Source organism: Aphelocoma coerulescens, chromosome 7, assembly GCF_041296385.1.
Source record: "Aphelocoma coerulescens isolate FSJ_1873_10779 chromosome 7, UR_Acoe_1.0, whole genome shotgun sequence".
Taxonomy (NCBI): domain Eukaryota; kingdom Metazoa; phylum Chordata; class Aves; order Passeriformes; family Corvidae; genus Aphelocoma; species Aphelocoma coerulescens.
This window is the reverse complement of record NC_091021.1, coordinates 12,980,192-13,003,069: the sequence shown is the minus strand read 5'-3', so window position 1 is coordinate 13,003,069 and position 22,878 is coordinate 12,980,192. Positions and strand designations below refer to the sequence as shown.

At 39.3% G+C, this 22,878-nt stretch overlaps 1 protein-coding gene across 2 annotated transcripts in view; it reads left to right on the top strand.

Moving 5' to 3' along the window:
• The window catches only part of CREB1 (cAMP responsive element binding protein 1), a 37,776-nt gene that overhangs the window by 7,786 nt on the left and 7,112 nt on the right, over positions 1-22,878 (top strand). The window contains exons 2-7 of one of the 2 annotated variants that reach the window (XM_069022206.1): positions 11,037-11,158; positions 14,553-14,699; positions 16,627-16,727; positions 19,560-19,702; positions 21,129-21,311; positions 22,703-22,853. In XM_069022206.1, coding sequence (XP_068878307.1) covers positions 11,045-11,158; positions 14,553-14,699; positions 16,627-16,727; positions 19,560-19,702; positions 21,129-21,311; positions 22,703-22,853 — 839 coding nt within the window. In that variant the 5' untranslated portion in view covers positions 11,037-11,044. The remainder of the gene's footprint in view (positions 1-11,036; positions 11,159-14,552; positions 14,700-16,626; positions 16,728-19,559; positions 19,703-21,128; positions 21,312-22,702; positions 22,854-22,878) is intronic. The other variant, XM_069022207.1, reaches the window with a different exon arrangement.

Sequence of the window (22,878 nt, the reverse complement as noted above, 5' to 3'; positions counted from 1 at the left end):
TGCTTTTACAGATACAGGTTATTTTCAATTATTTTCAGACATTTGACTTGATATTGGTAATTGTCAGCTTTGTATGAATAACTCGGTCTTACTTTCAGGTGACCATTTCTAAATCTTAATAAAGCAGTGAAAGCATTGGTCTGAAATATCCATTTTGTTGTGTTTTCTTTCTGAACTCATTAGAAGTGTTCTGGTTTTTTTAAACAAGACTTTCCAATATTTACCAAGTTACATAACTTCATACTTTTATACTATGGGTTGAACTCTAGAAATACCACATACGTTCCAGGCATTAAACAGAATGAGTACTGTTTGTTTTAATAGTTATGTCTGTCAAGCTTGCAGCATAAATACCTGAAGTGACATTTTTTATGAATTAATGCTTTAGCCGCTGACATTCAGAAGTGGGTTAGAAACATAAGCCATGGAGGTGTCCCTTGTCACCAGCAGACAAAATCACAGCAGACACAAATTCTGCCTAAAATCATGTCAAGTTTAACTCTGCAGCTTATAAATACCCGAAACTCCATGCTTGCCCTGAGTTCTCTGATTTGATAGTTCTGTGCAACAGAAGAATAATATGAAAATAAGTGTGGTATGTGTCACTTTGGGATTCCAGTATCTGACTCTTTTCAGTGTACAGTATTTTGCTGAGGTGACCTACATTATTTGAACCTCAGGCTTTATTATTATTAATTGTTATTATGTAAAACAAATGGATGATGAAATTCAGGTGTCTAATTTAACATTTGAGACCATACAAAGAACTTTAAATACTGATGGTTGATCTCCTTCATTATAGGGTGGAAAAGGAACATTTACTTTATTCATGGGAAAGTCCCCTGAATATCAGACTTCCCAGAAGATTTGAGTTTCAGAATATAAATTTACATTCATATTACTTTAGAATGTCATATTTAATCAATGTAATCTCTAAGAGCCTTCAGTCCAGTCTTACAGTACTCTATTCTGATAAATCAGATGTGTCTATTAATATTTTCACACTGTAAAATTAACAGAGACTCTGGAAACATTTCTTTGGAATAAAAAGATTTCAGGTAATAATAAACATGTTTATGTGTTTCTCTGGCTTTATCACATTATTCCATTAAAGCATACCTGATATATAATTTAAATTAATACCATTAAGGAAACACCTATATGGAGGCGATTCCTTTTTCTGTTACAGGTCTGAGATTACTTGGGCTTGGAGCACTCAGGTTAACCAGTGGTGTAGGCCTGTGTAATGCGCTGGTTTTTATTTGTATCTTTTTAGAAGTCGTTCCTCATCTGCTCAGAGCACCACAAGAGAGCTGGGTGATCTGTATAGTTTCAAAGTAGCTTTAGTTTTGTTCACATAAGCATTTGTCACACACCCAGTGACTGAGGCTGTGGATTTCCCTAGCACATCTACAGAGTGAAGCCTGTGCAGGAGGCAGTCACATTAAATACCCTTGTCCTAACAACATCTTAGTTCTTCACTTCAGGAGAGTGACTCTGCTGAGCAGTCAGTCATCGTTCCTGTAGTTGTTTGCTGAGAACAAGTTTCAGTTGTTCCCTCACCTCAGAGATAACCCTTTATTTAATAAGAACTCGTAGAGGCTCTTCCTACAGAGTTACAGGCTGCCCCAGGCTTGGAATTGCAACACTTCTTCCAGCTGATGCCTCAGACCTGGAATATTTAAAGGTTGCTTGGCAAGCGGACAAAGATACTTACAACATGTCAAAAGGTTGTCAAAATATGTCGTACAGCATTTAGGTGGTTCTTATTCTGCCAGAATGAATGGTGAGGCAGTAAAAGACCATAAAACATAGAAATGCATATGGAGGAGAACAAATACAATATTCATCTGAATGACTCCGGCAGGTCAGGTGGAAATCTCAAGTGCTGACAGCTCTGCCCAGTGGAGAGAAAGAACACATGCGCCTTCTTTTAGATGGATCTTAGCCTTGCTAACTTGGTGTCATTTTCTGCTCTGGATACTCCTTTAATTACTGTAGTGACACAGTCCTCTTTTCTCCCTATCAGTGGGAAAGAAGAAGGTCTCTGACTGCTTGCAGAATTACTCTCCTTTCTGTCACTCTGGGCTGCCTTAGCTGTTCTGCTGGAACACCTTCACACACAGTGTTTGCTGTGAAAGGAAGTGGCTCAAAATGTTCTGCTGGTTGACCAGCACAGCAGGGTAAATTATTTATTTGGCATATCTAGATGTCTGGGTGGTAGGAGAGAACTGTTTCTAGATTGCTCACTGTGCCAGCCTGGTACAGCCTGCCTCCTTATGAGGGGTCATGGAGCTGCCTCACTGTGGTGCTGAGCCCAGGCTAACAGCCTGTGCTGAGAGTCAGGGTGTACCAGCTTGGGCACAGGGCCTCCTTAGCAGAAAAGGGTTAGTTTACTGTACCCATCTCTGTACTCCGGTTACCTGGGGTCAGGCTGCATTAATAGGCTTTTAGATGGGTGCTGTTTCCATCCAGCAAGCTTCCACCCAGGGCTGAGCAGAACCCCCTCACTTGTCATAGTATAGATGTAGTCATGTCATCCTTTCTAAGTAAAAACTGCCATCACACTGGTGTGCAGTCACAGTTCAGCACTGGAGTTAGAAGGGCAAATATGAGAAGTGGCTGGCTTCAGGTAGCTGCCCTCAGTTGGGCTGAGGTCAGCTTCAGATGCCATGGAGTCATGGATTCCTCACTTCTCCCCCCACAGCAGTTTCAGTCAAAGGTAAAATGAGAATTTGATGAGGGCCAGAAATTAAAGCTCATCATGAGTGGCTGTGGTGATTATTGAGCACTTGGTAGGCCTGTACCAATTGCAAAGAGCCTTTTCCTGGAGTTGTGGTGTATTCAGCAGGAGCATTAGCTCCCCAACAGCACGATAAAAAATCATTTGGTGCCTATATTTTATGTTGCGTTAAAGATGTCTGCTGACAAATGATACCGTTCAGATACACTGTTGTGGTGGGTTTTGTTAAGTAACCAGCAGCTACACGTGATGAGATGAGCCACAGTACTTTCAGCAGACACAGGGAGAAAAGAGGCATGTATTTTGGCAATTATATGTGGTTTCATTTTTGTGAAATGAAAGCTTTTACAGTTGTTAGGAATTGCAAGAAATCTGCATAGATTGAAAATTAGGTGATTTTTATGTCCTAAAAATAATGTCAGAGAACAGATGGTAAGCTGCAGTGAAGTGCAGTCAGTTTGTAAGTAATTGAAATGCATAAATATGATATTGGCAATGAATGTGTTAAGAATGACAAAATGGGCAGAATTCTCAGAAGTCTGTGTGAATAGATTGAATATGTTGGCCAGGACATTCTTTAAAATGTCTTGCTTCTCTAAAATGCAATTTGCAGATGTCCTTTGGTGGGTTTTGGATTTTTTTTACTGTGCATATAAAGGTGTTTATAAATAGTTATCATAATTCTGTTCTGCATGTTGAGGATCACAGACTTAAAGCATGTGAATTAGTCTTTTAATACCCTAAGTGCCTTCAATACGAGCATAGAGCATTTATAAATAGAACATATTTATGGATTACATTTTCAATAATAATAATAGTTACCTAATGACTTTGTAACCTTCCTGCGATTTGTTTTGACGTTTTGTCGAAGCAAAGTCTCCGAATATTTTGGAGACATTTCTGAATAGGGAGGGGATGAGACACTGGAGAGTCATTTGTTTGCTTTTCACTCTTAATGCCTTAGGAAATGCTTGCTTTGGTGTCTCTCCTTGGGCACTTCTACTGGGCTCTGCTCATGTATTCACATAAGACCTATCCCAACTGTTAGATAAGGTTAGTAAAAAGGGGCAGGGGGGTTATATATATGTATATTTATAATCTATATTGAACAAAAAAAGGCAGTATAGGTTAAACTTGAATTATATTATGTGTGCACCAAATACTTGCTGGATGCTTTTGTATTGTGTAATTTGTGGAAATTAATTGCAGTTAATAGCTGTCAGAGTCTTTTTTCCTTCTTAAAAGCTTGAAGGCAGAAACACTATAGAATTGGCTAGAACAATGCCAAGAGTATGGAGTCAAATAAGGAAGATACAGCAATGAAGAGTGTTTAAGCAACTTTCACTCATACACCTTACCTGTGCCTACTGATTCACCATCTGCCTGGTAAATGCCAGCTTGCTTGAATTGTGCTAACAGAGAACAAAATCTAGAGGAGATTGCTGGTTTGGGTGCTCACCACTGTAGTTGTGAGATTACAGTTTTGGTCTTCTGCCCTTGTTTTAAAATCTGCCACTGCTTTTTCTTTAGTGAAAGGGAGGTTGAGCATGCAACACAAGTAATTTCCAATACTTTCATCACTCATCTATCTAAATCTGGTAAGTATGAGAAATTTTCACTGACTTTAGAAGTATAATAGAAGTTTTGTTGAAAAAGTCATGAGCCAGAAAAGTCTGTTAATTTTAGTTAAGAGTCCTGGTTGCATTTCTTCTGTGTTCTGTATGAAAATACTATCTTGTTCACATCCCTTGCAGTGGCTGTTACAGCCTGTATTCAGTCAGCAGAGAGTTTTTAGATACTGCTCTGAGTGTCATATTGATGGAGACAGAGGGTGGGACTACAGATATTACATTCTGTTGATGGAATGATTCTAATTTGTGCGAGATATTTTTACAGTGAGATTAAATTTTTCTTTTATGTTCAAGATGAAATACTTTAACTTCAGTGACAAGAAGAATTTTTCCAGCTTTTTATTCTTCAGTTTGCCTGGCAGATTGCTTTATTGTAGATTATTTGCAGAACACAATCTGAAGACTCTTCTTCATTTTTGGCATTTTTGGTGGCATTGGTTGTTGCAGCCATTCTTTTATTTCCACTTCCACTTGGTTTGCCTGGCCTTTGGGCTTCCCTGACCCAGAAGCTGCTGTGATCATCAAATGCCTTTGTGGAGAACCCATTCAGTGAAGTGGTAAAAGGTAGATTTCAGATGAAGCAGCAAACGTAGGTTGTGTTCACAGTATGACGCACAGACCTGTCACCCAAGGGATAGGACAGGGGGAGCAAATACCCAGGAGCAGTGGCAGTGCCAGCTTGGGATGACAAAGAAGCTGTGGTGTAAATTGCAGTTCTTGTGCCAACCCACTATAGTCATTAGTGACAAAGAGAGATAATTATGGGCCTGTCTTGTCATGTTAAGCACTTATTACTGGTTATTTGAAGTCCCATGTGTTAGCTGTAAATAAAATTATTTTTCTCTGGACTTTTTCAGTCTGGCAGCTGCTGAATGGAGTTCATAATGTGGCTGTTGAGCTGTGGCTGAAAGGGCTGCCACTCTGCAAGGTGACAGTGGAAATGTTTACAGATTGCAGGTCAATGTTCTCAGTACTTATGCTGGAACTGTGAAAACAATTGTGTACCAGAGTGTTGTTTGTTATCTTCTCAGTGCTGTCGTAGTGGATCTGTGGCTTTATAAAGCCACATGCAGTAAATACAGAATGAGTCAAATTCCTGGAACTTTGGATACTGGAGCGGTGCTTGCTTTTTGAACAATTGTACTGGCACACCTGCTGTGAATACAGGGCTTGAGAAACAGGCATTGCCTCAATTTCCCTTCCCTCAGCTGCTCTGGTCCTTCACTGCCATGAGCAACTGGATATTTCCCTGGATCGGGAGCCTAATGTGGCAGTAGAGTGACCTCTGAAGGTGTTGGGTGAGCAAATGACTGGGTGTGGTACAAGTCAGGCTCAGAGTAGGCGTGAGTCTGTTGGGTCTCTGCTCTGCACTGTTTCTGGAAGCTGTCGTTTTTCTTCAGAATCTGTGTATATACTTGAATAAAATAAATCCAGAAGTCAGAGGGTTCTTTACAGCGTGTCTCTTGGTGAAGCTGGGGAGCAGGTGTGACAGTCCCTCCGAGGCGTAAAGCGAACCGTGTTGCCTGAAGGTGCGGTTGTGTCATATGGGCAGTAACTGTCAGTGTAAAATTGAACTGCTGACAGTGAATTGTCACCATAATGCTAATAAAGAGTGAAAAGAAAGGCTTGTGGGGAGAGGTGCTGTGTTTTACTGTGCCAGCTGTGCAACTGGAAAACATGGAAAACGTTGGGGTATTAAGGACTTTCACATACGAAAGTGGATGGCAAGTTTCATCTGCTCCAACAGCCACAGTGTGGTACTTTGGTTCTTGGATTTAATGGTGTTTGGGAAGGACCTCTACCTTTCTTTTCTCCAGTCTGCCTTGGGAGACGAAAAGCAGCCTGTCTGTAGAGTAGGAAAGCTCCATGGCTTGTGTGAGCAAGGGGAAACCAAGGAGCAGAGCCTATCAATCAATTTAAATCCTGACTCATTAGGTTTTTGTCTTCCTTTTCGTTCTGCACTTTTTTTGGCATGAAAAAACTGTACTGATTTAGGATATTCTTGGATATGCTTTTTACCCAAGTGCCTGTCTAACTGATGTTTAAATCCTAATAAATTTCTCATCCTCAGTAGCATCATTGCTCCGTTTATGCAGTACATGAAGTACCAATTTTCAAAGTTTTTAATAAATTTTTTGATTTTTCATTTTTATACTTTAAAATTTGACATCTTTAAGCTTTGCTTATAAGCAGACAGTGCATGTTTCTAGTTTACTTACCCTGTAAATAATTTAAATAGATTTTCTAGGTTTTGAAGAAGTCCTCTCTTTTCTAGGATAAATAATAAAAATCTGTCTAGTCTCTTCATACAACAGGTTTTCATTGCCCTAAATACTTGCTTTCTCTGAACACCCAAATTCCACAGAAACCATTTTTAATACGGGCTCCCAGCCTCTGCACTGTAATCCAGCTGATGTATAGAGTTCAGCTCTACAAACATAGTAGTTAAAGATTACCCTGTTTCTTGTTATTGTTGCAGTCTAACTCTCTAGCTTTTCTTGTCGTAAATGCATGTCAAGGAGAAATCTGAAGTGATCTCTCTGCAGCAGTCCTTAGCTAAGTGCCCTTTCCAGGTTTATGCACCTAAGGAGACAGATTTATTTGGATTTTTCTTCAGTGTGTGTAGTTCAGTTGCATTCTGCAACTGTTTGTTTTTATTAGCATCTGTCTTCTGTGCTCATGGTGTAAATTCAGCTGGGACAGTTAGTTACCCTCTGCTGAACTCCTTTCTCCCAGTCTTGATTTGGCTAAAATAAATGCTGATGTGTCAGCTGAATGTCTCATTGTTCAGCTCTTCACTTTCAGAGCTTGAGATCATTAGTAAGTATGTTATTAATAAAAAGTATTAGTAAATATAATACTGCTGCCACTTTTGAACTAAAGAAGAAAGTGTATTACAAAAGTCATGAAGTAAACCATCTCTAACCAGGTAGTCTCATCAGCTTTCAGGTGTTCAGAGTTTATACCCAGGATGTTTTATGCAAGCAGTCTCTGGTTTTCCAGCTCTGGTTGTTAATAGCTGTTGTTTTCAGTTAGTTTCATTTAGAATACTTGGTTCAACTACTGCAGTTACTAATCTTTTCTCAAAGTATGTGCATGTGGGTGTCCTCTCCTGACAAGTTGGAAAGTAGCCTGGAAACAAGGAAAAATGAGAAGTGTGCTCCCTTGGCTCCCATATGCTGTCCATGCCCTGGAGACTTGTTCCCCACTAGGGGCATTTTCAGATCCCTGTCTCCAATTGAGAAGTCTTGGTGTGGTGCCTGCCAGGAAAATCAGTGCCAGGGAGCAGGGTGGGCCACTGCGAACAGGGCAGGAGGAATAAGGAGGGGGTGGCACCCACAAGAACAGGAAGATGCTGGGATACTGATCAGCAAAGCTTGTCTAGACTAGGGGTATGAAAGCTTAGAAAGAAGATGTACAGATTGGCATTCATTTGTATGCGTGGGGAGGTTAAGGTTTCAAACCAAACATATTTTCATCTGTTAACTCTGTAAATTGCAAGAACTAATAGGAATTGACAACCTTAATTTCAGCCACCATGGCCTTACCCATAGACACAACTTAGTAAGTGTTAGTGTTCGGTGTGCATGGTCCTGTACATCTTGGCAATTTTGATCATAGCCAAGCATGAAACAATGTAGTGACCAATGTCTCTGGAATATGATGCCTTGATGCTCAAAAATCTGATTCCTCCTTTTTCTCACAAATTACTGTAAAAGGTAGTAGTGAAGCTGTTAGAATACAAATAATATATAAGTGCAAGGTAAATTGAACCAGAATCCTTAGAACCTGTAAATAACATGAGACTGAGAGCTTGTCAAAAAACTACAGGTCATTGGAAACTCACTGAAACTGCATGTGTCAAGATGTAAATCTTGCAGGCAGCTTCCTGCATTGCTTGGTGCTTACAGTATGAAAAGAGGAGGGTCCTTTTAGGTGCTTGCAATTCATGTTAATTTGATTTCCAAAATGTTGGTGTTGTAGAAGAGGGAGTATCTCAAACAGTTAATCCTTTTGCTGATTATATATGCAAAAGATGATGCAAGTGTGGAAGCCAAGCTTGTAACGACAGAGGACCTTTGCTGAATAGTGCATGAGAGGACTGGAAATTCTTCCTAGGAAAACATTGCATTTATCAGCAGGAATTTGGCAACACATTTACCTTTGTGAACATTGCTAAACACCTGATACTTGCACATTTCATCCATTTCTAATCCCAGTTGACTCCATGGTGGAGTCACTATTTCTATCAGCAAACAAAAGCATTATTAGTTTTGTAATATACTTGGATTTATAGCTGGGAAGATTTTTTTTAAAGTTCTTCGGAGATACTTGTTAGGAGATGTTGCTGATGTAAAAGATCTGCTCCTGAAATGGTTCTGATGAGATAGTCTTTCGGCTGGAGTCACCATGATACATGCAGAGAATTGGGAAAATGTTGTTGATTTGCTTACCTTGGGCAAATGGTAAAATGGTAGTGGAAATGGTAAAAATCAAAGGGAAACCTATGGTAGTCTGGTCTGTAGTTTTCAAAGTACAGAATACTCAAAAGTGGGCATGTAGCATGGGACTAAGTGTTAAAATATAACTTGTGCGTTAAAGTTGGGATAGAAAACCACTTAAGCTGTTGTAATTAAGTCTTTAGAAGTTGTTTGGTAATGTATATTGCAAATAGTAATAGTGCATGCGATTTCGTGTGTGCTTTTTGAAATATGAAACGCAACATGGGAAAGACTTGGTATTGTAGGAAAGAACTGAGTTATTGTATTTGCATTGATACAGGCTATTCTTGAAATTCTTACAAAATTATGATATCTAGACTACTTAAAATGCAGTAAGTTTACAACTAATTTCTTTCATAACCAGTTTACGAGTATATACTTACAGACAGAGTATTATTTATCTGTGGGCATGTCAGACTAATACTTGGTTTGTAGCGCAGAAATCTTGGGGAGAGAGAGGCATAACAAAATTCCGCTGCTTAGAATAACTTAATTTGCTTTTTTTAAAATCTGGTATGTTTTCTTTTGTTGTTTGCTTTTAAGGAAAATCAGGTTTAATTCATTTCCTTCTTTACTGATGTTGGAACTAAATCTTTGGTATTTTACATTTCAGTGTACACACACACACAAACCCACAAGTTCATTTGAATGGTCACTTTCAATAGTAAATATACAGATTTTGATTTATATACATTGACTTGCTTTCTTTAGATGTAGGATGCAGTTAGTACTGTGAAATGCTGTTTTATCTTTTTTGATTATCAATCGCTTACTGTAAGACAGACATTTCATATTCGGGGTTGAAGTATGACTGCTGTTTTAGGCAGTATGAAAGGTATTCTCTTTCCTGTAACACTGAGGTATAGTTTGCATTGAAATGGAAGTTTCCCTGACTTTGTGTTTAAAATGAAATGTCTGGAGTGTGAACAGGGTGCCACCACCTGTATTGATGCTTTTAAGTCTTCCTCAGGGGGCCAGTTAAGCTGAGGAAGGAGAGGGGCATTTCTGCTTCTTTCCACCTTTCTTCTGATCTGAGCATCCTCTGCCTCCAGGCCCCTTCCCAAAGCAGAAATGGTCTGGAGGTTGTTTTGGATCAGCTCTGAAGAGAGGTGTGCTGCCCTAGGGCAGCCAGAGGCCTGAATAGATGGAGCAGCACAGGGTGCTACACAGAGTTAGTGTTGTGGCTATGGTAGTAGTACCCATTCTTAATATTTGGTATTTGGAGTTCTTTATAATACAGTAACATTGCTATATAATTTCCTTGTATTTTGAAGTTCTTTTTTATATCAAATATTTTCATATCAGTACTTAAAGAAGAACTGAAAAGTGATTTTCTCAGATCAATGCAGAATTAACAGGCATTGTGCTCTGCCTACATGCATGGGTTTGGAAGTTATGCAACCTGTTTTTATAGAGTTGTGTGTTCTGGTGATCTAGGTTTGCTCAGTTAGTGCTTAGAAATATAAGTGCATTAGGAGGTATATATGATGAAAAACGTAGGTCATGGCAAACTACTGTGTACCTCTAAATATAAAAACATTTGCTGTAAGGTTCAAGTGGAAATGGCTTCCATCATTTTGTATACTGGCTTTAAAATTACTAGGTGGAAGAGGCTAAGTTGCTGTGACATAGAGCCATACACAGTCTGGTTGTGGAAGGAACTTGCATGGAGATGTTGCATATTTAGTTCAGGCAAAGATGACTGAGAACTGAGCGCCCAGCACAGAAACAATTGCTATTGGTATCTGCAGACTGCAGCTGGGGGGAGAGGGAGGGCTGTAACAGGGCATGTTGTCACCTTGGCACTGAGGGAGTGCCCTTCCTGACATACTGACAGGTCATTATTCCAAATTGCAGAGGTGCTAGGTCATCATAGTGCAATTGCTCCATTTTTTTAGGATGAGCAAGACACATTTTTTCTGTTCTCGTTGGAGGAGACTGGACTTGTTTTTCAGAAACATTACACGCAGAAAAATCAACCTGAGGCAAACACCTGGCATGAAAAGAATTTGCCTGAATACTAATAGTTTGGCAACATTTAATAAGCAAATTAAAACAGTATGTAGTAATGGGAATTCAGCTGCAGTGATTGCTGCCAGATCCACCAAGAATAATGGACTTGATACCAACCCAGACTTACAACAAATATTGTGATTGTAGGTAACTAAATGACCATGGAATCTGGAGCAGAGAACCAGCAGAGTGGAGATGCAGCCGGTACAGAGGCAGAAACCCAACAGATGACAGTACAGGCACAACCACAGATTGCAACGTTAGCCCAGGTATAAAAATCATATGGTGTAATAGTTTTACTTATGGTTAATATTTTTAAGAGGGATAATGTCTGCACACGGGCCTGAGAGAAGATTCCATTGATACCATTCTGAAACAGGTGTGATGTATAGTTCTTTTAATATTTGTCTTCACATTTTTAAAGCAATAGAGATTTTTAACTTCCCATCACATTAGGCTGTGTTAGTTCTGAAGAACTGTATGTGTGTAAATTGTGTAATGTTAACACAGTAGTGAATGGAAATATTTCTAGCATTCTTTACCACAGTCATACCACTGAAAGGTATTTTTTTCAGTACATGTGATCTACTGTCTTTTTTATATTGACTGGATTGTCTTGCTGTTGTGTTTTCTGTTAAAAACTTGTTTGTAGTAGTGAGTTTAATTCTGAAGAAAACAAACTGAATACATAGATAAATAATGCAGCAAATACAACATCTTATCAAATTGGATTAATATTATAAGCATTATAATCAAGTGGAATAATCTGGTACCTGACAGCTCGTGTTATCCTGTTGCCTCCAGAGTTTCACAGAATAGTTGGCAAGTTAGAGAGACAGAAGTAGATCATTTGTTATCCCTAAATTATTTTGGAGAGACAAGAAATGCAATCCCAGCTACATCTCTGATTTTGGAACTGGGTTTCATTTGCAAATACACTTGTGGTTGGCAGAAGCAAGGTTATATAAATGACTACAGAATCTGTTTGGCTCTCTTCTGTAACCATTTAATTTAAAAACTATTTGTAGTCTGCAAAGAACAAATAGGTGTTTTTGATCTCATAGTTTATGGAATTGAGTGTCTTTTAAATGGCACAAGTGTTAAATCACTTAACTTTCCATAAAGGATTAGTGTCTTTTTAAAGTCATTACACCTTCTGGTAGTCCAGAGATAGTACACTTCCATTCAAGTGATAGTGTAGGGATTGGAGCTGTTTAAATGCACCGGGTGATTTTGTTGGGTGAAGCTCTAGTGCGAATTTACAAGCCCCCAGCTGCCCTGCACCAGCTTGCCTCTTTGGGCAGTTTTCTCACTGTCTAACTTAGGCACAGGATGTAGGTGGTGTGAATAACACTTCAGTGTGAACGAAGTGGAAGTAGTTTATTTCTCTTGCAAAATCAGTAAACTGCTTCTCACTTGATGTGCTTTAAGGTTTAGTCCAGAGAAGCAAGAATGTTTTAAATTTAAGTGCTAACATACTGACCTCCAGGGAGCTGAACTTACAAGTATGTAGTGGGTAGAATGCACTTTACTCAGACATAATTATCCCAGTACTTGAATGAGATTTTTTCCCAAGTGAGAAAACACTATAGAGGTATGGTTAAAATCCACATGAACCACCATGTTGTCATTCACTATATTATTTGCACCTTAGCTTTTCCCCAGCCTGTACATGGTTTGTGGAGGCGATACAACAGTCTAAACATAATTCCTTGTGTTGTTCACATCAGTGTTACGTTACTATGATATTTTTAATAGGTGAAGTGGCAGTGTTTGGCATTAGGGAGTGCCCTCAGAGGCTTAGCCAAATATAAATAACTAATTATGTCAATTTAATTCTTTCATTATCTCTTGTAAGGTCACCCCTCTTGCAAGCTTAGTTTAATTGCTGCATTTTTAGTAAGTTCAGGGTAGTTTTCAGCATCAAAAGGAAACTTGTCCCAGTTCCACAAGGTATGAGTCAGAGACATCTGCGGAAGTTACACTCTGCTGTGGGCTTAATCCAACCACAGTGGCCTCCAGTTGATCAGCTTTGCTGCCATTGCCAGAGACTGTTTAGTCAGACACGCATTATTAAGAAAGGTCGCTTGGTAAAGGAATGCAATTTGCCAGAGGAAAGTGCTTTCGTGTTAATCTCAGTCCCAGTTTCTCTCAGATGTGAGTTAAGTACCACCATGTAATGCCGCAGCTGCTTTCCTGAAAAATTTTCCTGAAAATTGCAAATGCAAATTGGTGGATTAGGGACAGACAGCTGTGGAGGAGAGAGGTCTGCATGTAATTCCCTTTAATTTTGTTGTTAAGCAAGATTTCATTATAAGTGGTGGATGTTTATGGAAATTCAGAGATGAGCTATTGCAGCTTTTTGAGAACCACGTGTTCACAGGGAAAGCAGAGGATTTCCTTCCGCATCCAGTATATAGCAGCCCTTTGAGATTAGGTAGGACAGCAGTGCAGCCCTTTCTTGCACTACAGCTGTGTGGATCAAATTTTCTTTAAATGCTGTTCAACCCTGGAGGATTGTTAGATTTTCTAAACTTGGGTGTCTAGAAGAAGGCTGGCTAGTCAGTGACCCATGGCCCGGCTGAGGTCTGCCAGAGCAGCTCGAGCTTGCCTGCAGTCCTTCCCTGAGGGCAATGATGTGTGGGAGGGACACAGACCAAGGGCGAGGGCGGGGTATGCTGGCACAGCAGTCCTGGCACCCTGCAGCCTTTCAGGAGCCCCCCAGCCCCAAACACACACATCGTGTCACCAGATAGTTGGGAGTACTGGATGTGCACTGGGCATTGGCCCAGCCATGGAGCAGCCTTGGAACATGGCACTTCAGCTATCCAGAGCAGTTCCTGTGGCCTGCCAGGGTGAGGCTGCTCCATGCAGCATGAAAGAGCTTTGTGTGGCTACCGCTGTCCCCAAAGCCCAAGCCATAATGTGCCATGCTGAGGTCTTCAGTGTATCCCTGTTGGCATAGCTGCCATGCCTGCAGGTCTGTGCTGGAGAAACAAAGTTGTGTTTACAAACATGGGCAATTCTTCCTCGTAGAAATAACCCTTGAAACTAGGGTTTGTGTTGAGACCTGTTACACAATAATCACAATGACTGCCTACAGAATACTTACTTCCACTGCAAACTCATGGGGTTTCTGTCTGAACACATGATCAGTTTTCTTCATTTACATGCACTTTGCCAGCTGCTCATATGGCTTAATCTGTAGAAAGTGAAAGGTATGATTCCCTAAAAATGTTCTTACATCTGGCAAACTCTTTGCATTTTCTTGAGTGAGAACAGAAATAGCTCCACTGCCATATGTTTCTGCCTCTGACTCAGCAGTGTCTGTAGGAGTATACCCGAGTCTGAGCAGTATCCAAGTGAAGTAAGTGAAAGGTAATGATGTGTTCGTATCAGGTTACCTCAGAATAGACACAGTTGTGTTTTTCTTGTCAGTGATTTTACAAATTATGTTTGAGCCTGTAGAAATTCTGCATTAGATTATTTTGTGAAGTAGGTCAGATATTGGTCTCAAGCAGTTCAGGGGGTTTTATATTATGCTGAAATATTTGGGTCATCTAACTGGGGTCTAGAAGAGACATAGTTCTTTCACCAAAACAAATACTGACCTAAGGAGATTTTGCAGTAACCTAATTTATGCTCACTGTCTCTTCTTTGCAGGTATCTATGCCAGCAGCTCATGCAACATCTTCTGCACCCACGGTGACCTTAGTTCAGCTGCCCAATGGGCAGACGGTTCAAGTGCATGGAGTAATTCAGGCTGCCCAGCCATCAGTTATTCAGTCTCCACAGGTCCAGACAGTTCAGGTACTGACTGAAGAAATTCCTAATATGTGAATTGGGCCTTTGAAATAGGCCTGTCATTGCACTGGTTTTAATGTATTTGTGTCCTGGATTGTGTTTTTGCAAATCTGTACAGTATTTGCTACTCTGACTTTTTTTTTCTGTTCTGGCTTAACCACTTTTCATTTTCAAACATTGCTGAGTTTCATTTCCCTCTAGAATTTGTTTGGTGAGTTTAACAGCTTTACGGTTTTTCTTACAGTATTACTCTACTTTTTCTCTCTACGGTATTTCCATACATTTTTATTGAGTAAGAGTTCATACTATTCTGAAGTGAACAAAAGGATGGACTTTCTTTTAATAATGTAATTTTTAGTAGTTAATGAGGCCAGTATTCTAGGATGAGAGTCTTTGCTCCATAGGAAATATTTGCATTGGTTTACAGAACAGGTCTCTGTATGTTACTGGTGCTTAAAATAAAACCTATCAGTGCTTACATAGAAATGGTTTTAAAATGTGCCGGTTGAGTGTTGTGTGTTTTGTGAAGCCTTAGCATTTTTTCTTCTGTAAAGCAGGATAGGTAATGTGATATGGTGAGGTAGCTTGAGTATAGAGGAGACAAGTAGTCTGAAATCTTTAAACCTCTAACTTGCTTCTTACTCACTTGACGCTCAGTGTTACTGAATGCAAAAATTGTTTGGTGTACAGCAGCTACACAGGACAAGGACTGTACATTATTTATTTGCTGTTAGAACACTGACCCCAAAACATATTTAATTTCAAAAAGTAGGTATTGTGACTTTTTCTTACAGATATTTTACTGGGTATTATTTTAAAAAATAAGGCATGCATAATTTAAAACCAGGCCATTCTGATAATAATCTTTGCTTTTTCCTTATCAGCTTCAGTGCTGAGTTTGTGGCAGGCTCTACCATTCTCAGCCATTGCAGTCAAAAGTTTAGCGTTCTAATCTATCAGACGTGAGCAGTTTTGAGATAAGTAAGACAAGCCTGGAGGTGGAAGATCAGAGACTGACAGTGAAGCCATGCTTGGAATTCACCTGATTCAATGCAGATCCATTGTGTTTTGATATTCAGAGCCCAGTAGCTCACAGTCAGCCTTGGACATATTCAGGCCCTCTATTCTACGATTGTGAGGTGTGGGTGCCAGCAAGATTTTTGAGCCTTTAGGAGTCTTCTCTACAGTGCATAAAATGTCAGGCTGTGAGCTCTGTTTCTCACATAAGCATCATTAGCTTTTGTATATTTTGTCATGCACATTTCTAATTTATCTAAATTATTTTAATATGATTTTTATTTTAGCTTTCCTGCATAAACATTTCTCTTTTTTTAGCACAGCTATTCAGAATTGCAGCACTACATTATTTTTTAATATCTTCATATATGACATTTTCCTGGAAATTTCCCCTGTAAAAGGCAGTCTCTCTTTAACACATCTACCTCATTATTTATAAATTGATGTTTCTTCAGTATTTTATTCTTTGTTTCCAAACGTTTCTGCTATCTTAATTTGATTTAGTTATTCTCTCCCTTAATTTTACTAAAAAATCTTTGTTTCTTAATTTGATTTAGTTATTCTAAATCTTAATTTGATTTAGTTATTCTCTCCCTTAATTTTACTAAAAAATCTTTGTTTCCTTGCAATGGATGAAAACAAAATACCACAAAAGGCAAAAACTGAATGGTACTACTGTTTATGTTTTCTTATTGGAGTATTTAAATTATAAAGAACATTCTGATGGGTAGATCACTGACTGTGGTCATCCTTTCCTGGATCTGTTACTAAGCAGTACCTTTCTGTTCATTGTCTAGATAGAATACTTGCATTGTGAATACTTACGTTCTGGTGTTTTTCACAGGATGTCAACATTTCCTTAAAATAAAGACATTGGAAGGGTCTTGTTAAATTTGATTGCTGTTCTTACTTACAGATCTCCACTATAGCAGAAAGTGAAGATTCACAGGAATCAGTAGACAGTGTCACAGACTCACAGAAACGAAGAGAAATTCTTTCCAGACGACCCTCCTACAGGTATGGAGGTTAAAGCAGAAGCATCTTACTTGATGGATGGGTGCATTCACATGGAGATACAAACAGTGGGATTGTACAAATTATTTTTAGATTTACCATTTAACTGAAATCTCTCTTCTGTAATGTCTTGGAATTGGAATATGGAATATGTCTGTGGAATAGGATGTAAAGAGATAAGCAAATAGAAGGAGGAGGAGAAAACCTCAGCATTTATACTCACTTGAGACAGAAGTGAGCTGAGAATTTGCCTATTGCATAATTTCAGAAAATTGAGGTATTGTTGTGCTAGATGCATTAGAAACAACTTTAATGAATACTTAATACCCAAATACACTGAAGCTTTGCAAAAAGTGACTTCTGTGTAATCTATAGTCTGCAGAAAATCATCTCTACTGGTTTTCAGTATTGTTGAAATGCTAGCACCAATCAAGCTTAATTCCTTTCTCCCATGAGACTTAATGAACATGTGATGTTCCATAGTTCAGGGAGAATTTCTGCTTGAGCAAAATCATTTGTGTTTAAAGTTTAAGTCAGTGTATGAGTTAAATGTAGTGAAAGGCATCTAGTGTTTCTATTTCTCATGGCAAATACCTCTGGCAAAACCAACTGAGGTTCTCCTTCACATGGGTTAGTCATGTTGCTTTTTTAATCAATAGCCTTCGTACAGCTTTTTGTGTCTGTACTAAATCCCACTTCCATTCTTAAAACATGCTAAGTAGCATTAAGGAACAGCTCTGTGGTTCCATAGGTTTTAAGTGACCTGTGGTTCCTGCTGATTTAGAAAATTCAGATGCTCGTTTTTTCTTTATGAGCATAACCTTGGAAATAGAAGCTGGACTGTAGGCCTGAGCATATCTCAACCATGATACTTTTTTAGCACTTGGGAGATTATTCTGTACCTTGTCCAGCAGCCCTTCAAGGCTGTTCTGTTGAAGATAGTGAAAATCATTGCTGAAGACCCCTAGCCATAACAGATCTGGGAAAATGTTTTGATTTGTGAGGAGCAGTGTTAACTTCAAGGCGGCCACAGACTCCTTTCAGTCTGCTTCTGCAGCAAGACGCTTGATTTTACTATATATGGCAGAGTGGCTGTATATGGTGAGAAAACAGAGCTAAATAAACAAGCAACAAAACTGAGAAGAGGGTGCTTGTGCATGCTGACTTCTCATTAAGAAGGACTCCTTTGCATGCACTGGTTCCACAACACAGCCTCTACCTTCAGACCAGATTGTGGTGACTCAGGAACACTTGGTACCTCTAAAACTTGTATATGCAGCTCAGACTCTGGGCTGGTGTTGGTTATGTTGGAAAGGCTGAGCCAGACCACTGCTGTCTTCAGTGATTTCCTAGCTGGCATTATTCAACCTGCTGTAACTGGCCCCAGAAACAAGATAGGTGCAGATCTGTTCACAGAATTGAAAGCTATACCTCTTCCACAAAGACTCTTCTGTGATTCTGCTACTAAAGTACATTGTATATTCCATGTCAGTTCATAGCTCCTGTATTTGTAAAGCTGCCACCTTATCTTTTACCTTAAATCCATCTTTATGATGGCAAAGGTAGGTTTTAACCACATCATAATGATAGGAGGTTAAAAAGTTATTTTTTTTATCTCCTTTGATTTTGTTCTTCATCATCCCTGCTCTCTCCATATTTTTTCATCTGTTTCCTTCACCTAGTTTCTGGTCTAACACCTAGATTGCAAACTCTTTGGATGGGAATTTTTTATTTGTCCAAGTGGTTCTTCACAGTGTTGTGCAATGCTGGGGTTCTTGAATGTGCACAAAGTCAAAACAGCAGCAGCAAAGCTCTGTTGGTCAAGCTGCTAAGCAGAATGAGTACTCTCCTCAGAGAGCTTCATACAGGTGTTCTGGCTCCCACAGCCTTAGGATGCTTGTATAAGAAATTAGTCTTGTATAAGTTCTTGTATAAGAACTTGGAGTCTACAGCTGTGTTTGCTTCATCCCACTGTGAGTTCTAGTGCCAGTCCACTGGAAAACATAGGAGGAGAATTACAAAAAATATTGCCCTTTACCTGAAGGCATTACATTTAGCTAAGGGCATTTACTGCATTTTGCAGTGACATAATAGAATATGCAAGCAGTGAAAAGGGCTTGACAGTCCTCTGAGGAAGGACAGTGTTTGATCTCAGTGATGCAAATTGTAGTGGTCAGTCTGCAGTCTGCAGTCATGTTCAGTGGGACCTGTAGCAGTGATGTTTTAGAAGTTTTGACTTTGGGTAATTAGCTCATGGAAATAATGAAAAAATCTGTTCTTTCCTTTACCCATGAACTTTCTCAGGCAGGGCACCTGTGAACATAACTGTGAGACTGTTCTCAAACACTTGGTATTGTCTCCCAGGCAGGTGTTAAATTATGAACTGGTTGCTCTCTGCAAGTATTCCTGCTGACTCCCTTGGTACTCAGCTCTCTGGCTAAGGTGTTTATAGTCTTTGAAATGGAGCAGTTTCCCCAGTGTAAGTGAGGCGACAGGTTATAACTTTTTTTTTCAAATGTTTGTATAGCTAAAAGCAGGAAACAAAAATGGATGAGAGAAACATGCTCTGAAGAAAAAGGGAAGGTTGTGATAGCTGTATCGTGGGTTTTGAGAAGCACAGCTGTTCTGTGCTGGTTCCCTTGCCCATCACTGCTTGGCATTTTGAACAATCCTCTCCAGTAAGAGTTTAAAGATAGTGTGTGGTTCTCATTCTGCACTCATATTTTCCTTACTGGCTTGCTGCACTTCACAGTTTTCCCCAACATTGTGTATCAGATAGACTATTTTTCTCCCCCAATTTTTATTAAAATCTCTACAACACACTGTCTTTGCCAGAAAAATTTTGAATGACTTGTCCTCAGACGCCCCAGGAGTGCCAAGGATTGAAGAAGAAAAGTCTGAAGAGGAAACAGCAGCACCTGCCATCGCCACTGTTACGGTGCCAACTCCCATTTACCAAACCAGCAGTGGGCAGTACAGTATGTAGTCTGAATTTCTCAGTGGTGCTAGTAAGTGGGGATGAGAAGATGAAGAACTATTATTTCTATAACCATTGTTTGGACTAGGACAAATCAGGAGGTGAAAAAAAGTTTATTTTGACTGATAACCAGGCCTTTTAAACACATTTCTATTGTAAGCGTTTGAAAGGCTCAGTTAACATTCTGGGACTGCTTGCCACTTGGTGCAGGTAGTGCATGCTGAGGCAAAATAGGAACTAACTATAATGCTATTATAAACTTCTTCACTTCAGGAACTAGATGGGGGAATTCAGAAGTTTCTTTTCTTTCTTGGCAGATTAACACTTGTTCACGAAACTGTAACCTCATCATTAGGAAAAAACATGACAGTCTGCAATTACATTTTTAGAAAGTCTTGAAACAATGAGAATGTCAACAACCTTAATATATGTCATAAGTACATGTTTCTGTGTTTTCTTTATTTTTAAGATTTTATAGAGTCAGTGCTTTGACTTGAAGAATGATTGAAGATATGGCAGTAAAGATAAAAGACATGCTCACATATCTCACACAAACACATACAGTAGGAGACATACAACACATACAAAAGGGAGAACCACTTGTTTACATCTGTCTCTTAAAATCTCTGTAAAATTTTGTATCTCTGTTTACTCCTTAGCCCCTTTGCCTTGTACTCTGCTTAATTTTGTTGAAACAGATGTGGTTGCTTCTGATTCCTATTAAAACTGTAAAATACCTGCTTGTGCAGACACTTGAGATTTTGGTGTGTCTGAATACGGGAACACAGTGAAATTCTGTGCAGTCACAAAAGGAGTAATGTCCCAGTATACCTGCATGACAGGATTGAGGGAAAGAAAGGGGAAAAAAACAGCAAAGTTAAGAATTCCTAAACCAAACTGTACCTTTATGAATGAAAAAACAGCCTAGGAAGGGTTTGAGGAAGTTGTAGAGAAGGGGGGATACAGTCAGCAGGAAAAAAATGCCAAAGCAAAAGAAAGTGAAACACAAGATGGATAGCAGTAGCAGCAGAGGAGACTGAAGGGCATAAAGCACAGAGGATGAGAGGAATTTCAGATGAGAAGAAAAAGTAAGGACTGAGAAAAATAAACCAACCAAGAAGAAAATCTTAACTAACAAATTTAAAAATATTCCTGGGGAAGGATTGTAGCTCCTCTATGTGATGCTGTTTTATTAGAGAAACTAATTTGTATTTTAGGCTGTGGGTTTTGGCCCTCACAAACATTTGAAAAGTTAGCTTTCAAAGGATGATTTCTTTCATGTGCATTGAAGCCACATGTTTGATTTGGGGGTGTGTTAGTGTTCAAAGGATTTATAGCTCAGATCAGTATTCTTCCATACCTAGGTTTCTGTAAGTTAATGAGTAAATTAGTGTCTTAAATGCTGGGTTGATTTTTTTTGTCTACAGTTGCTATCACCCAAGGAGGAGCAATACAGTTGTCTAACAATGGCACAGATGGAGTACAAGGTCTCCAGACATTGACAATGACCAATGCAGCTGCAACCCAACCTGGCACCACCATTTTACAATATGCACAGACCACAGATGGACAGCAGATACTTGTACCCAGCAACCAAGTTGTTGTACAAGGTGAGAAACTTCACAGGCAGTCATTCTGTGTAATATTTTCTCCACGAGATATAATTGCCAACCTGACTCCTTCAAATGTGTCACAGGTAAGCTTTGGCACAGGTAAGTCCATAAAATTACTGAAATTTTGGACAAAGCTATTTGTCACATTTTCTTAAAGCCTTTTCTGTTAGATTGGTAAAATTGTGGCTATTTGAGGTTTAATATATTTATTTTTACTTTTCCATGCTGTATTTCCTGCATTTTGTCCACACACATTTTTTTATATGTTCTGCAAAAACTAATACCGCTTTAGAGTTCTGAGTTCTCCCATACCTGCAACAATAGGAAATTTAAAGCAAAGCATTAAAGATAGGAGAGAAAGATGTTTGATTCTTTCTAAAAGGACACTTCAATTTATTAGTAATTTTTTCCTCTTTTCAATTGCAAGTCATAATTCCTTCCCACTGTGACTTTTGTAACTAGTCACTGAGTGAGTGACTCAATCAGTGAGTCTTGGAATCACAGAATGATTTAGGAGAGTGCCTTAAGTGATTATTTGGTCTAGCCCTCAATTTGGCAGAGCTATTTTCTCTTAGAATAAGATGTGGGGGGCTATTGTATTAAAATACATATTTTGGTTTATTAAAAATGGAGGGGTATTACAAAATTTTTTATTTAAAATAACAGCAGAAGTGTACCCCTGCTTCTGTGATTGTAAAGTAGGTCATTTGAAAGTTATCCAGTGAAGAGTTTACCAGGCATCAGTAAAAATGCACAGCAGAGAAGAATACTACTGGTGCATTGATCTTCTTTTTTGTGTTCTTAAGGACATATAATTTCTTTAGGTGGTATTGTGGTTATTTATGAGCTCAGGCAAAATTAACACACTCCTAGATTACAGTAAAGACAAGAAAAGAAAGCTAAGCCCTTGCGTATTTTAGAGAAGCAACAGAGTGCACTGTCCTCTTGTGGGTGTAAATACTACATTTTTACACCTTTTTTTCTCTGCTAGATACTTACACATGCAGTTCCTCCTTTTGCAGATAGACTTTTGGAGCATAGCTAGAAAATAGTGTTGACCCTATCCTTCTCTGGAACTGCTAGAACTTCCCGAAAACCAGAGAAGTACAAAGAAATACACTGAGGGAGAAAGAAGCACAGCTATACTGCAAGACAAATCAAGCTATCAAGCACAAGTGAAGACTTCTTCAGCAGGAATGCCCAAAACCTTGCATATATTATTAAACTAAGTGTGAGGTAGCAGTGATGACTCAGATGATGGCCATCCCTCCTGAGCTGTGGTCCAGGGTGCACGGTTAGAGAGATGACAGGTCAGAGAGGTGAATGGGTGCTCTCCACATGTGACAGCGCTGTCACCAGACTGATCCTGTTCCCGTGTGTCCCTGTAGCTGCCTCAGGAGATGTGCAGACCTACCAGATCCGCACCGCCCCGACCAGCACCATTGCACCAGGAGTAGTCATGGCATCCTCTCCAGCACTTCCGACCCAGCCAGCAGAAGAGGCCGCGCGGAAGAGAGAAGTGCGTCTAATGAAGAACAGGCATGTACATTCACATCACTTCTTT